This window comes from Vulpes vulpes, chromosome 6, assembly GCF_048418805.1.
Source record: "Vulpes vulpes isolate BD-2025 chromosome 6, VulVul3, whole genome shotgun sequence".
In the NCBI taxonomy this organism is placed as follows: Eukaryota; Metazoa; Chordata; class Mammalia; order Carnivora; family Canidae; genus Vulpes; species Vulpes vulpes.
The window spans coordinates 128,431,753-128,447,948 of NC_132785.1; the positions used below are offsets into that span (position 1 = coordinate 128,431,753).

Here is a 16,196-nt window from a genome sequence, read left to right on the forward strand (position 1 = left end):
TCTTCTGATTTCTGCTTCAGCCAATGTTGCTCCTGCCCTGCTACATTGGTCAGAAGTGTGGACTGTTTGCTGTCACCATGGGCTTGGGTTGTCTTGGCCCTGGGGGCATCTCTGCTGTTGCTTCTGCTCTCAACAGCACTAGCTAGTGTCTGAGTCACTGCAGGAAAGGGAGTAGAGGTCCTGGACCCAAGGCCTTCCAGAGCAGAGAGCAAGGCGAGGAAGAGGAGCTCCAGGCTGCAGACTCCTGGGCCCACGAAGCATTACTGAAGCCTTTTGTCTTTGTGTAATGTTAGAATATAAGTGTAGCTGGTAGGAAAGTATCCCAGGTAGTCTCTCATTAGCCAGGTATTTAGGACTTGAAAAGGTGAAAATGTCATAAGGGCTACCTTGGCCCCAAATTTAGTCTGTTACGAGATGGCAGGGAGGGGGGTGGGTCAGGGAGTGAATGACTTCTAAAGTCAGAGGTAAGTCAGGATAACTGTCATTCCAGTGTATAATTTTTGTGGAAAGTGAATAAGCTCTGACTCTTGAGTTTTATGAGCTGGCACCTGCACAGTGTGGTTAGGGGCAGTGTGGCTTACAGGGGAGACGTAAGCTCTAGACTGCTGCTGTCCGTTGGGACTTCTCTGCAGGGGTGAAACGGCCTGTATCTGCACTGCCCAGTAGCTGGCCACCACCCTCCTGTGGCTGCGGAGCACTTAAAATGTGGGGAGTGCAGCTGAATTTTAGATTGTATTTGATTTTGAATTTAAATAGCTACGTGGGACAGTGGCTGCTGTATCGGACAGGACAGCTCTAGACCAAGACCTCCCATCAACTCATGTGATCTTTGACAAGGCGCTTCCCTGGCCAGGCTTCACTCAGAGCAGAATCCTGCCCATAAGTCCCCAGTTGTGCGCACCACAGCCTGGAGTCTGCTCCTGGTGGATCCTTGGCAACAGGAGGGTGGCTGAGTGGATCAGAGTGGTCCACAGGCCTGTGTGGAGGGTTGGATGACTGGAACCGTTCTGGCCATGTGACCTTGTGGTGGTGTGTGGAGAAGGACGAGTCCATGAAAGTGAGAAACTTGCTGAAACTCTCAGTCCTGGGGCACCGAGCATGGTGACTTCACCCTCCACTGCCAGATCGTTCCACTGCTCTCTGATCGCACTGGACACTAACTTCATTAACGTGCTTCTCTGTCCTGGGTTTGTTCTAGTGGAACATTCCCTTTCTCTCCTTAAACTTCAAGAAATACAGGTACACATATATTTTTCAAGTGCCTTTTGAGGACTGTTATATTTAAGGCATGGTCTAAGTAGGGGATATCACTAAGCCCTTTTCTTAGAAACAGGTACTTTCTCTCCTTTAGGAATTCTTTGTGAATTGATGTGAGAAATGCTGTATACTTAGTACTCCCCTTCCTACCGAGCCATTTACAGAAAATAGCCATGGCCAGTCATTTTCCTGATTTTGGTGTGTGAGCTTCCTGGATCAAAAAACCATCCATTGGAGTGTTTTGTGTGATTCTTTTAGTTTCGCCAGTCTCCAAATTTAGCAGGCTGGTGTTTATGGTTAGCAAACCTGAGTAAGGGCATGTCAACTTTCCCGGATAAGCAGCAGTAAAACTCCACCCTTCTTTCTCAGTGCGAGATGGTCTGGAGACGCCAGGATGCACAGAGCAGGCCCTTGGACAGCGTGCAGAGAAGCCGTCGGGAGCTCCAGGGTCTGAGACAAGGCTCAGGGGCTCCTCTGTGGCCAGTTCCGTGGCCAGCGAGCCGAGGAGCAGGAGCAGCTCCCTCAACTCCACTGACAGCGGCTCTGGGCTTCAGGCAGCTCTAGAGCTGGGGAGGGGCGGCCAGTCCACCTCACAGAGATTCAGTGTGATTAGCTCAGAAGACTTTGACCAGGAGCTTGTTGTGAAGCCTCTGAAAGTGAAAAAGAGGAGGAAGAAGAAGACAGGTACTTGTGTAGCATGGCACACCCTGACTCCTGCTTCCTTAGGGTTGGTCTTGCATACTCTTTGGGAGGGCGGCTTTCACTGCATGAGCACTTGCCTGTTCAGTGAGAAGCAGAGAAGGCCTTCAGAAAACAAGTGTCTTCTTTCCTCAAAGGACTTTTTGGTTTTGTTTTTTAAAGATTTTATTTATTTATTCATGAGAGACACAGTGAGGCAGAGACACAGGCAGAGGGAGAGGCAGGCTCCCTGCGGGGAGCCTGATGCGGGACTCTATCCTGGGACTCTATCCTGGCACTCTGGGATCATACCCTGAACCAAAGGCAGATGCTCAACTGCTGAGCCACCCAGGTGTCCCTCCTCAAAGGAGTTTTACTGTGAAATATTTCTTACATTGAAAAAGAGTACTGCGCACAACTAAGTACTTTTGTGAGGTTTAAATAATATAACCTGTGTGCTTACCACTCTGCTTCATGGGTCTGGGTTTTACATTCTCAATATTTAAATAAAAATTTTGATTTATTCCTGTATAACCATGTATGAGGCCAGAGACTCTGAGCCTGAATGGAAAGTCGTGGAAATTAAAAACTCATGCTGGTGCCTAGATGGATCCATTTTATATTTAGTGTCGGATAGGTTACTGAACGTGGGATTTAACAGAAATGGTTTAACTTTTGACTCCTTGGTTCCTGATAGACCTCTCTAGCTACACATACTTATCAGATTGCTAAGCATTATAATAATTTTAAAGTCTGCAGTCCATCCATTCCTTTGTTTTCTTCCATTAACATTTCTTGAGTGAGACCTCAGAGCCCATCAGTGTGTCTCATCATGATGTTTCTGTCCATTTAAAACACCTTTGCATTGGGATAATTCGTACTTGAGAAATTTATTCTTCACCACTTAAATATCCTTCATTTAAAATATATTTTCTCTTGAGCCAAAATTTTTTTAGTCTTACTATTTATGTAGAGTCACACCTCATTTTAAACATTCTTATTTTAAATTAGAAGGTGGAAGCAGGAGCACCTGCCACAGTTCCCTTGAATCGACCCCCTGCTATGAGTTCCCAGGTGACAGTCCCCAGTCCTTGAACACAGACCTGCTGTCTATGACATCAAGTTTGGGCAGCATCGTGGATCGGTCGAGCACAGAGTCTCCTGACCGGGACAGTAACCTCAGTGGGGAGGTGAATGGTGTCCTGCAGGAAAATCTTGACCCCGAAGCATTCAGTGTCCTGGAGGTACCTGCCCCTGCCCCTGATGTACTGAATGAAGGGAATGGAGATAGACCGGGAATCCTACCATGTAACCGTGCAGGCGAGACAGAGCCACACAGCGGAGTGTGGACTTCGCTCTTGGAGCTACGGGAAGCCATGGAAGGCAGTGATGTTACAGAACTTAGAGAGGAGTCTTGTCCCGCAGACGACGGACCAAGTAGCAGACAGTCACCCTGTCAAGAACAGGACAGCTGTGCTGAGGCCCGGGAAGTGGGGGACATGGAACCTGATGACTCCCAAAGCACTTTCTCCGAAGCCCCCTTCCCGAACTCACCCCCAGTGCCTTCCAGCCTCAGCTGGGCCTCCCATGCCGAGCAGCGGCTGCCGGCAACCAGCGCTGACGAAGGCAGTGCCGAGGAGCCCAGCAAGGAGCAGGGCTTCCTCACGCACATGGGGGGCCCTGGCCACCTTGGCTCAACTCCCTGGCATGCTGTCACCGACAGTGACACAGGCCTAAAGGAAGTGATTGCTCCGGAATGTGACTTGGGGACTGTGGGAGGACGGCTGACACCCCCGGTCTCTGCCTTGGCGGTTCACACCCGTGAGCCTCGGCATGAGCAGCCTTCACGGGACCAGGTGTTGACATCCAGTGACGAGGAGGACATCTATGCCCACGGATTGCCTTCCTCTTCCTCGGAGACAAGTGTGACGGAGCTTGGTGGTAGTCGCTCCCTGCAGGACCTGAGCCAGCCTGGCACAGATGACACTGGGCTGCTAAAATCAGATCAGGTAGGTAGGTTTGGGGCGTCCAGTTTCCTGAGGGTTCACCCAACCCATGCCATTAAGGATGGTTATTCTTGGTCATTTTACATTAAAAGATTTTTTAAATGTTTAAATTTCTTTTTTTTTTTTAAGATTTTATTTATTTATTCATAAGAGACACAGAGAGAGAGGCAGAGACACAGGCAGAGGGAGAAGCAGGCTCCCTGTAGGGAGCCAGACATGGGACTCGATCCCGGGCCTCCAGGATCACACTCCAGGCTGAAGGCAGCGCTAAACCACTGAGCCACCGGGGCTGCCCAGTGTTTACATTTCTTAGCAGGTTATTATTCAGTGTATTTGGTTTCAAACCAAATTATAACTTTTTCTAAGTTATTGTGAGGTATGGATTATGAGTGTAAACTTACGTGTATTTTATTTACGTGTATTTTATTTACGTGTACGTATTTTTACGTAAGTGTAAACTTACGTGTATTTTATTTACGTGTACGTATTTTTACGTAAGTGTAAACTTACGTGTATTTTATTTACGTGTATTTTGCCAAAATGAATTCTTGAATTCATTTTGGCTGAATTCTCTGCCACTGAATTCTCTCGGTGCTAATGATGCATATCATTTGGGCAGCTTTTGCCATGTGCCAGGCACCATGCTAAGCACTTTGCAAGTTCAACTCATTAGCTTTTCTAAAAACTAAACCATGAAGTGGGTACTGCTGTGGTCCCCGTTTTACAGAGGAGGAAACCGAGATGTGGTTAAATGGCTTGCACAATTCACATAGCAGATGAAAGGCTGGCCCCAGGGCCCTCTCTCAGCCTCTTTGCTGTCCTGCCTTGACAGTGAAAGGTACTGCTTACTTGTTTTGAGACAAATGCCAAAGGTTATATTTTCTACTCAGTCTTGCCTGTGCTCGTCCTTTCTTGAGTGCCTTTGGCTGCCAGGCTCTGTGTTTGGTGCTGGGCGCTGCAGGGCCTGGATAGCCAGTCAGGATCTCAGAGTCTCAAGGAGGAGTCAGGCATGTATGCCAGTGGCCTCAGTTGAGCAAGACTGCCGATGGTGGTGAGCAAAATCCAGGGTTTGGGAAGCCCAGAGAGGGCGCCTGCCCAGGGGTGGCACTAGACAGGCAGACATGCGTTGATGTGTTGTGGGGGCAGGCTATTGGAATTCTAGGCCAGAACTTTAGAAACCCCCCACCCCCAGTGAGATTGAGCCTGGCCCTTGGACTTCCTCATGGTTCCTCCCTCCTCCCCTTCCAGTGGCTGGAAAGCCAAGAGATTTTGTGGCATTTGTGGAGGGGTGGAGAGAAGGAGGAGAGAGGGGAAGATGAGAAGGGGTGGGGGGAAGACTCATCATGGGGAACAGGGCTGTATTGAGACGGGGCGGGCACCATTCCCTGTGAAGCAGCGAACTTCTGTATTTGGGTGATTGTACAAGTACATTGATTTCTTCTGCAGTTTCAGAAAACTCTTAAACTACATCGACTTCATTCAGATTTGATTTTTTTAAAGAATCGGTGCAACAAAGCATCAGTTTATAAGGTTCAGCCAGGCTGAGTATCTTGGCCAGATTTCCATCGGCTTCATGATGTGCCCTGTGTGCAATGACTGGGAACTTCCCTCTGAGGGTGAAGACGCAGAGATGGCGGTAGTGCCGCTTCTCCTACTGATTCTGTAAGGATCTGATGCACAAATCACTGATCCGTATGCACGCTGTGTAAAGTGCAGTACGCATGTGTAAAGCTAGGTCATTTTAACATAAGCATTGCATCAGGAAGAGTGTTTTGACATGACAGAGCGTTGCCTGGGCATCCTCTGGGGTCCTAGCGGGGCACAACAGCTCCCATTTCAGAACGCTTCCCTTAGAGCATGGTCCAAAGGTAGAAGGTCCCTGCGTGTTTTCTCAGAGATCGTCAGCTCTGTGACGTGAATTCTATCCTGCATACTTTCCTCGTGGATGACAGAACGACAGTGCAGCTGTGTGCTCTGCTACAGGACTCACCAGGCTCTGTCCTTGTTAGTTTGCAGAAAGCTGGATGGGATACTCTGGTCCTGGCTACGGCATACTCAGCTTGGCTGTCTCCGAGAAGTACATTTGGTGCCTGGACTACAAAGGTGGCCTGTTCTGCAGCGCTCTGCCGGGCGCTGGGCTACGCTGGCAGAAGTTTGAGGACGCCGTCCAGCAGGTGGCGGTCTCACCCTCAGGTTGGCCTCCCCAGCTCCCTGCTCCTGCGAGCGTAGCTGGCCTGGCACACAGCAGGCCCTGCCAAAGCTCCATCCATGCGCCATGTGGGCCTATCCCTGCACGTTTGGGGGGTTTTCTCCAAATAATAGGGTTGCTTCCTTTGACATCAGTTAACAAATGTCCAATAAGTGAATGTTTAGTTTGAATCGTTGTTTTCTTATTTATTGCAATGGTAACACAAACATGTTTTTATAACCTATGCAAATAGCTTGAATTTTGAGGGTTTTTTTGTAAAAGCTATATTAACATATCAGTCCCTTATAAAAATGTGTTCCTATTTCTTTTTTTTACGGGGCGAGGGGAAGAGAGAATCTTCCGCAGGCTCCAGGCCCAGCATGTAGCCTGACACAGGGCTCAATCTTAAAACCACAAGCCAAAATCAAAAGTTGGACACTTAACCGACTGAGCCACCCAGGCACCCCCATGTTCCTGTTTCTTAGAATTGCTTTAAAGCAACTGAACTAATGAAGATGGACCTATGGATACGTTGGATATGTTCAGATTATTTGGTTTCCTTTCTAGAAATTATCTTTAATGAGCAATATGTATGCTTTGGCTGAATAATTTACTCTCTGAGTATAAAAGAAAAATGCATTCGTTCTTGCAAGCCATGGTCAAGCTAATCATTTTTAGTGAGCTGGAACAGACATTTCCTGAACGAGGTTCTACTAGACTTTCAGCCTGTACCTCCGGTCCCTGTCCAGAATAATTTGGCTAGTTCACCCATTGAGGGGTGGGTAGGTAGACTAGAAGTATTTATGTATATTTGCCTCATGGTAACTGATTGATAGGACACTGGAGTAGAAGTCAGGCAAAGCATACTCTGTGGCCTTAGACTCATCCCCTGTAATTTTACTGTTTCAGATGGATTTCCTTGAACTCTTCCTGGTCTTTGTCACTATTTAAAATACTAGTTTGTTCAAGGTTGTTTTATCTCCTTGCTGGTTTGAAAATATTTTTCTATAGAGAGTGGCTGTGATCATAGTCTGCTTCGTTAGCTGGCGTTATATAATTGTGCGTTTTAATTTTTTCTCTGTCATTTACTTCTGGGTTCATCTCCCCAGCCATTTAGAAACTTTGGTCCTGTCCTGATTCTATTGATTACTTTGTGTTTCCAAAACTTTCCAGCCCTTGTTGATCTAGTCGGAATTCTGTCTCTATCAGATCAGTGTACCTGGCTGAGTTGTCCTGCAGTGCCCACATCATGAGAGGGCACCAGAGCCCCCATGGCATTCAGGGTGTGCTTCAGCCTTCACCATTGGTCTTGCTTTTCTCCTCTTACCCCAGCTCTTCATGTCAGACCCTCTAGTCCAGCCTGGCTGCATTCTTGGTGATTCACTAGTGGTTTCTTACACATGGCCGCCTGGCCTGTGTCACACCCTTCATCTACATAGGACACCTTCCTTCCCTCCCCTTCTTCATCTCTGTTTATCAGAATCCCTTTCTGAGTAAAGAAGGACAGCCCAGATCAAATGCCTCCTTTTCCACGCATCTTATCCCTCACTTGGTCCAGAAGTGACCCCCCCTGAATCCCTATAGGACTTTTTAGCTCTTTTTAGCCACCAGTTATGTGTCTCTCAATGTAATGCGTCGGCACTGCCATTGTCCCTGTAAGGCTCCGTGTACCGTGTCACTAATCTGTTCTCACCTCCAGTCTTCCTAGTGGCCCTGTAAGATACAAATAAGGAAGTAAGGCATGGATACAGTAGGTGATTTGACACCCAAAGCCACACAGCTGGTGGGTGGTAGCCAGGGGCATAGGGCTTTTTGGCGCTGTAGGCTCTTTCCTCACTTGGGGTAGAAAGCCAGAATGAAAGCTTTTGTGTAAGTAATTCTCAGTATTTGTTGGGAGAGTGAAGAGAAGTTTTACTTCTACAGGAGCCCTTCTGTGGAAGATTGAACAGAAATCTAACCGAGCTTTTGCTTGTGGAAAAGTGACCATCAAGGGGAAGCGGCACTGGTATGAGGCCCTGCCCCAGGCGGTGTTTGTGGCCCTGAGCGACGACACGGCGTGGATCATCAGGACAAACGGAGACCTATACCTGCAGACAGGTAACTCTAGCACTCGTTGGCCTGGGGATAATCGCTTTGTTAGTGATCTGCTTAGAGCCATCGCAGTGACTGAGGGGCTGGAAATCAATTTAAATTAAACACTTCCAGAAAGAAAGTATTTGTCATTGGAATATATAAGCAGTTCCTCCTACTGACTCACATTCAGCCCAGAACAAGTTTAGGGCAAGACTTCATAGGATTATTTGGTGAGCTACAGAAACAGATTTTCACTCTCCTTATGGCTAGCCGTTGCCTGTCACTTATGCTGCAGTGTCGGATGTTAGGGGATAAGAATAACAGGGAAATGACATTAGAATGTTTCCCTTTAGGTTATGACTGGATTTTTTTCAGCCAGGTCAAAGTCCTGCTTCTGTATACTTACATATGGATCAGGGAGAAACAACAAGAAATCATTTGACCTAAGGAGCAGCTCAACTCGACCTAATAAACTACCCTGAGGGGAACCTTCCACTGCTGAAGGAGACTCAGTGGGACTTGTTTATTAAAAATAAACTGCAAAAAAATAAAATAAAATAAAATAAAATAAACTGTAATGAGAGTGTTTATGTACTCTCAGCAAAATGGGATATGAATTTCCAAAGGCAATGTGATTTATCAGCACCTGGAACGGGTATGGCGGGAGCTCTTTTTCGGTTAAGAGGCCATATTGGATTTACGTAAAGATCAATCTTCTAACCATTTAATATCGCTGATGTGGAGAGAATGTTTTAATCTCTGTTATGAACTGTCAGCCAGGGATGATTCCCTGAGATTGAACGTCTTTGCACAGCTGGCTCTTTCTCACGTGTGGGAGGGCCAGCATCTCCTAGAAGCCACTGCTTGAGCCCTGGTGGCCAGCCTCGCCAGCTCCTGGGCCATGTGCCTGCTCTGCTCTCTCCCTTCAAGTGGGAATAGCTCTGGAAAGGCAGATGCATATCCAAAAAGGCATTTGAGTTTTGTTCCTGGTGAGGAGGCAGAGTGCTTCTGGCCTAGGGTTGAGGAGCGGGTGCCCTGTTAACTAGTAGCTCCAAGACCTACTGTGTTAGTCTCCCCGGCTGGCCTGGCAATTTGTAGCATGAGAAGCCCACAGGTGACTCCCCTTGGTTGAAGGTGAAGAATACAGCCAAGGATGTGGTACCATAGGGTACTTCTGTGAGCAGGCACGGGGCACATCTGAGCATTGAGAACTACAGTTGCAGCTAATGCCACAGAGGGTAAGGTTTAAGGTAACGGCCATTCCGCCAGCTTCCCCAGGCACCTTCAAGCTGTAGACAGGCTGCAAGGAGGTGGGAGAAAGAGCCCTAGATGAGGAGCCAGGGACGCTGAGCTCTGGCCCTGCCATAGCCTTACTGTAGGATGAACCTTGCCTTTCATCTAGGGAACCACCCCCAAAACCAGGTAGGAGCGGGAGAGGGAAGCTGCTTTGTCGGAGCTGCTTGTGGAGGATGCCTGGAGGCCTCAGATCCCTGCCTTGCCCGCAGCTTCTACGGCAGCTCTGCTCACCCTGAGCCTCTGAGGGGCACAGAGATAGAGGGCATCTCTGAACAGTGCAGCTCTCGCCTGGGCTCTCTTGGCTCAGGGCTGGCTGCTCTCTGCCCTGGGATTTCTTGTTCTTCCAGAACATCTTAAGCTGCTTTGGGATACCAGAGGATTCTGAATTGTTATTCCCTCAGCTTTCAAAGAACATATGAAAACATTTCAGATATGCCATACTGAAGCACAACTTAACTTTTTTGTTGACTAGACCTTAAAAAGACAAAATACTTATTACAAATGAATATGGAAAAATACCAAAAACAGAAAAATAAGCAAACAACAGAATACAAATGAGGTGTGAAACCCTGATTATATGTCTTTGGGGGCTTCCTGTCTGTCTCCCTGGCAGGTCTCAGTGTGGATCGCCCCTGTGCCAGAGCCGTAAAGGTCGACTGTCCATACCCACTGTCCCAGGTCACAGCCAGAAACAGCGTGGTGTGGGCACTGACAGAGCAGAGAGCCCTCCTGTACCGGGAGGGCGTGAGCAGCTTCTGCCCTGAAGGGGAGCAGTGGAAATGTGACATCGTCAGGTATCAGCAGGAGGAGCAGAGACATCTTCATCATCTTGCTTGTCCCGCCCTTGGTTCTTTGTCAGCTTGTCTCCCCTTAACGCACGCATGGGAGCCTTTCCTGGGCAAAGCTGCTTCTCTGAAGCTCTCCATGGTAATAGTGTTCTCTGGAATTGTCAGAGTCAGTGTAGCAGCCTGACCATGGAGACGCCCTGTGCCTGCCTCTGACTGGCAGATTAGATGTTGGGTCATAGCTCAGCTTTTTGAAATGCTGGTGCCCTCTTGTGTAACCTGGAGTATCACACAATCATGAGCCTCTCACGGCAGTTTCTGTTCACTACTACCCAGTGCTGTCTGGTGGTTTCTGTGTAGAATCTCAATGGTTTAGGGCCAGATCTCTTTCTTTATTATCATCCTAGTCAATGGGACTTGATCTCTGAGTTGTAATTTATTTGGTTACTTATATCACTCAAAATTTCAATTATAGAATTACCATCGAATCATTTTGCTGAATAGAAAAATTAGATTAGGATCTTCATGGTTTGAACCTAGAAACCCAGTCAGCTTGAGCAAAAGTAGCTACTGTGAGCCACAGCAGGGCTGGGCTGGATGTGCGAAGGTGGCTGTCCCCAGCCCTGCCCTCCCCCAGAGCAGGAGCCACATAACTGTCTGGTGCCAGTTAACATAGACGGTCTTAAACCAGAGAGTGCAGCCCAGCTGAGCCTCAACACTGGCAAGAACTTTACCAGAGGGACAGGAAGGGGAAGGGCACTGCCCCAGGGGAAACACAATTTGCCCAGCTGCTGCTGCCCAACACAGCCCAGTCCACGGGTGGGGCAGAGGCGCCTCCATTTGCTTGATTTTGATTGTACAGGAGGGACCAGTGAGGCGGAGGTGCCTTAGGTGCCCACATACTTTTCTTGTAGGTAATTTTCTCCCAAGAGCTTTCCCTACCATGCCGGGTCTTCAGTATCTTTCAGAAGCTGCCGCACATTTAAACAACATACACTGCAGAGTAACGTAATTCAAAACTCAAGTGTCCTTCCTTGGAGCGTCCTTTGGACACCCAAAGCTGGCGTTCCTTGTCAGGCTGGGTGCTTTGTGCGTGGGCGCTGACTCCCCTGTTCTCTTCCCTGTTTCCAGTGAAAAGCAAGCTTTGGAACCCGTCTGTATAACTCTCGGGGACCAGCAGACTCTGTGGGCCCTGGACATCCGAGGGAACCTGTGGTTCAGAACTGGCATCGTTTCCAAGAAGCCCCAGGGAGATGATGACCATTGGTGGCAAGTAGGTGCTCGGTTCCAGGGCCACTGGCCAGGGGGTATCTCTGAGGTGGGAGCTCTGCTCCCCTTTTTATAGCCCTTCTCTTCTCCTTAAAGAGATTGAGGAGGTTGGATTAAATAAAGAACATTCAAAAAAAATAAAAATAAAAAATAAAGAACATTCACTTTTTGATGAGTTAGACTTTGCTGTATTTGAGCACATTAGAAATATCCAGGGCTTTTCGTTGTAGGAAGTAACTTGTAAAACTCTCTTTGCTTAAATGTACAGGTTCTGTTTATTATTCCTGTTTTTGTTTTGGTATTAAATAGTTATCCTTACGTGCCAAATAAGCCCAGTGATATCCTTTTGAAGACCTAGGTAATAATGGTGTTTAATTCTGAATACATGGGCTACAACAAGCTAGCAGGTTTGGAAACCCAGCCTACAATTAAAATTCATCTCTCCCCACTTGTTCCAAAGGCCTCTAAGCAAGTGGCTTTTCAACAAAGAAAGGAGAATGTTCCCACACGCTCCCAGAAAAGGAAGCAGTCTGTGTAATAGAAGGGTGTAAGCAAGCTCACTTTTCAAGATGTCTGGGGTGGCCTAGAACGTGTTTTCCAAGGCATTGTTCCTTCTTCTCTTTGGTATTGTTCAGCATAGCTGTCCCCCCCCAACCCCTGCTGTGGCAGTGAAGTGGTTCTGACCCTCAGCAGCTAGGACCTAGGCAGCGTCTCTTCATTGGTTGTCTCCACTGGCTCAGGTCAGGTTGTTGCTACAGACTCACCATGCTGGGGGCAGGTCGTTCAATAGCCGCCCTTGAGTCTATCGGATGAGAGTTGGGAAAAGAAGCTTGTGTTTGCTCTCTGATCAGTAAGCATATGTGTACACAGGTCTCTGATACGTCTGATACTGTTTGAAAAGTTGTACAAGTACCTTCTCCATGCTGGTAAGCATATTATATGGTTTTGCACACATGCATACACACACACGTGTATATATGTACCAAGTTCCATTTTTAAGTAACCTAAAGAAAATTAGTTACCAGTTTATCAACTTATTCAGAACATTACCTTTAGAGAAATCTAATTTGACAGAGTCATCTGTGAGGTATTTGGAAGCAGAATTATTTTAATATCATAAGACTTTCTCTGTAGCACCAGAGTCAGCTTTATGTTTGGCTGCTAAACCTTTCTTTTTTTTTAATTTGCATCCTGCTTATCTGCAAGTGTTGGGTGCTAAGGTAGGCTGCCACAGACTTTCTGTGTGGCCTTGGCATGGGCATGCTCCCGAGGAGGAGCAGAGCTCCTTGGGCCGGCACACAGCAGCCTGCATGGTGAGCCCCAGAGCTTCGTGCCCCATGTCCTGTGCACTGGCCGAGTGCTCACTGACATGGGCACGGGGCCATGGGGTTCTGACGTGGTAAAGCATTTCACTTAAACTTTCGTTAGGCCGGTGGTTTGCAGTTAATGCGAGTCCTTTCATGGATGGAAAAGAGAATATTTATACACTTACAAAGTACTGGCTTTTACAATAATTTCCTTTTCATTTGTTTTGTTTATTATAATTAAGTTCCCTATAATAAATGATGTGTCTTTCACTCAGCGTCTCATTGTGTGAGACCTGGGAACGCGGCCTACACAAGGCTGTCCTAGGATTCAGGGCACCACATTCTCTATAGTCAAACCCAACAGGGCAGAAGTATACGTGGAAGTCACGTGGAATTAGATTTCGACCATCTTAGAAAGAACTCTCTTTTTATTTTTTAAGATTTTTTATTTATTTATTTATTAGAGAGAGAGAGAGAGAGAGAGAGGCAGAGACACAGGCAGAGGGAGAAGCAGGCTCCATGCAGGGAGCCCGACGTGGGTCTTGATCCCGAGTCTCCAGGATCACTCCCTGGCGGAAGGCAGCACAAAACCGCTAAGCTGCCCGGGATGCCCTCTTTTTTTTTTTTTTTTTTAAGATTTTATTTATTTATTCATGAGAGACAGAGAGAGAGAGAGAGGCAGAGACACAGGCAGACTCCAGGATCACACCCTGGGCCGAAGGCGGTGCTAAACCGCTGAGCGACTCAGGGTGCCTAGAAAGAACTTTCTAACAGCTAGAGCTGCTTGATAAGAATGAGATTCTCCTCAGGGTTGCCCGGAAAGAAATTCAGGAATGTTAGAGAAGCAGTTTGCAGGTGTGAGCAGAGTGTGCCCCTCATGTGTAGGACGGTCCTGCTTCATGCTGTTGCTCTGGTGGAATTATTGACAGTCCTGGTTCAGATCAGAAAGTGCTTCCATCACACTGCTTACAATGCTTTTTTTAACCCATATTATGATTCTAAGGATTGCACACTGTTGTCCATTGGAGATACCTAAATTTAAAAGCAAAACGACCCGGGCAGCCCCGGTGGCACAGTGGTTTAGCGCCGCCTGCAGCCTAGGGCGTGGTCCTGGAGACCCTGGATCGAGTCCCATGTCAGGCTCTTTGCATAGGTGCCTGCTTCTCCCTCTGCCTGTGTCTCTGCCTCTGTGTGTGTGTGTGTGTGTGTGTGTGTGTGTGTGTGTCTCTATGAATAAATAAATAAATAAATCTTTAAAAAAATAAATAAAAAATAAAAGCAAAACGACCCTTTATCGCTGATTAGAATAAAAGGCATCACGGGTCTGAGGGGCTGGTCACAACAGTACATGCTGTTGTAACAGATCTGTGTCATATAAAAGCATCTGAAACAAAAGATGAACATTTTCTTTCATCCCTTCAAATCCCTCAGAAGTAATTGCAGTCACTGGTTCAGTAGTCTCTTGCCAGACTTTATTTGGTCCTTACACAAATGCGCAGGTGCACATGTGTGCTGAGTGTTTGCCGGATGTGGGCCAAACCTCAGCTCTCGGGCAGCGCACGTGCAGAAGGCAGCACCGCTGCACTGAGAGAAGGATGTCTTTCTGTCTCCCCCTCCAGGTGAGCATCACAGACTACGTGGTGTTTGACCAGTGCAGCTTATTCCAGACCATAATCCATGCCACACACTCGGTGGCCACGGCAGCACAAGTGCCCGTGGAAAAGGTGGCAGATAAGCTGCGCATGGCATTTTGGTCTCAGCAGCTTCAGTGCCAGCCGAGCCTTCTCGGGGTAAACAACAGTGGTGTCTGGATCTCCTCCGGCAAGAATGAATTCCACGTCGCTAAAGGAAATCTCATCGGTGGGTGCACTACCTTTCTTTCCACATTGACTCGATTGGCAGCTTCAGTTTAAAGCCAGCACTGAAAGAAAAGCTTTAAGATCTCAGCTGTAGAGGATAATTTGGTGCCAGTGTGTGAAGTGTTTGTAATGGAGGCATTCTTGTTGTTTTGTAGCAGTTTCCTTGTTTTTAGTCCGTCATTCCTACAACTTGGGTACCCGTGTTTGGATGGTGTGTGACCAGTTTCTACTGGGAATCCATGATGATCTAGAAAAGGCAGATGGAGCTCATTTTTATGTTCATAATTTCACTTTTTTTAAAAGATTTTATTTATTTATTTATTCATGAGAGACATAGAGAGAGAGGCAGAGACACAGGCAGAGGCAGAAGCAGGCTCCATGCAGGGAGCCTGATGTGGGACTCAATCCTGGGACTCCAGGATCATGCCCTGGGCCGACGGCAGGCACTAAACCGCTGAACTACCCAGGGATCCCAATAATTTCACATTTAAATGAAAAAGTCCACCCAGGAACACCTTGATGGCTCAGTGGCTGAGCATCTGCCTTCAGCTCAGGGCATGATGTCAGAGTCCCAGGATCGAGGCCCACATTGGGCTCCCCTCAAGGAGCCTGCTTCTCCCTCTGCCTGTGACTCTGCCTATCTCTCTCTCATGTATAAGTAAATAAACTCCTTAAAAAAAAAAGAAAGAAGAAAACGTTCACCCAAATGTAAAGAGCACAGTAAGAGGCAATAGTCCCATTTCCGAGATGAAAAGTTCTTGCTCTGTGGAGAATGCAAGGCTCTGGGAATCTATAACTGGTGGTATAAATCCACAGGTACCCATGAGGGCTTTGTTTTTATGAGTGAAGCCTTGCTTTGTGAATTTTTCCAGCTCTCCTCCCTCTGCACAACCCCCCAGCCCCTGCCCCACACCCTGGGCAAGACTGTGGCTCTGCTTGTCAGCATGGTAGGAGAAACAAGGGACTGGCCTCATAGCACTGGCTGGCGTGGACCTCCTAATTTAAGGGCACTCTAGAATGAGCTATAAGAGGTTTTGGAGATGAGTTGTAGTATAGAACTAATGCTCTGGAGTGTGTGTGTGTGTGTTCTCCTCTTCTTTCTTTAACACACTTCCTATTGGTTCTTTCTAGGCACTTACTGGAATAATGTTGTTCCCCGTGGGACAGCTTCTGCAACAAAGTGGGCCTTTGTGCTGGCTTCCACTGCTCCCACAAAAGAAGGTTAGTTGAGAAATACAATGCATAATTGGCAGTTGAAAAGTGAAAACCATGGTCTGACCATGACCTAGTTGGGACCGGGCGTAGCTATGTGGACCTCAGAGACAATGCAGTGGCTTCCCAGGCAGGCAGCCCTTGTTGGCTGAGCCAAAGCCTCCAAGCTGGATAGGCCTGACCAAGAAAAAAGGCTTTGGTGTGTGGGTGTTGAATGAGTATAAAGGCAGGGCGTCATTGTGAAGGAGAGGAACATACAGTGTCCC

The 16,196-nt window shown here is 47.5% G+C and overlaps 1 protein-coding gene across 2 annotated transcripts in view; it reads left to right on the top strand.

Annotated features, from left to right (window-relative positions):
• TECPR2 (tectonin beta-propeller repeat containing 2) overlaps positions 1-16,196 on the top strand; it is a 103,333-nt gene that overhangs the window by 45,584 nt on the left and 41,553 nt on the right. Inside the window, exons 8-15 of one of the 2 annotated variants that reach the window (XM_026012625.2) lie at positions 1,627-1,941; positions 2,947-3,944; positions 5,951-6,134; positions 8,053-8,226; positions 10,112-10,292; positions 11,415-11,556; positions 14,479-14,719; positions 15,850-15,939. In XM_026012625.2, the coding sequence (XP_025868410.1) occupies positions 1,627-1,941; positions 2,947-3,944; positions 5,951-6,134; positions 8,053-8,226; positions 10,112-10,292; positions 11,415-11,556; positions 14,479-14,719; positions 15,850-15,939 (2,325 nt within the window). The remainder of the gene's footprint in view (positions 1-1,626; positions 1,942-2,946; positions 3,945-5,950; positions 6,135-8,052; positions 8,227-10,111; positions 10,293-11,414; positions 11,557-14,478; positions 14,720-15,849; positions 15,940-16,196) is intronic. The other variant, XM_026012627.2, reaches the window with a different exon arrangement.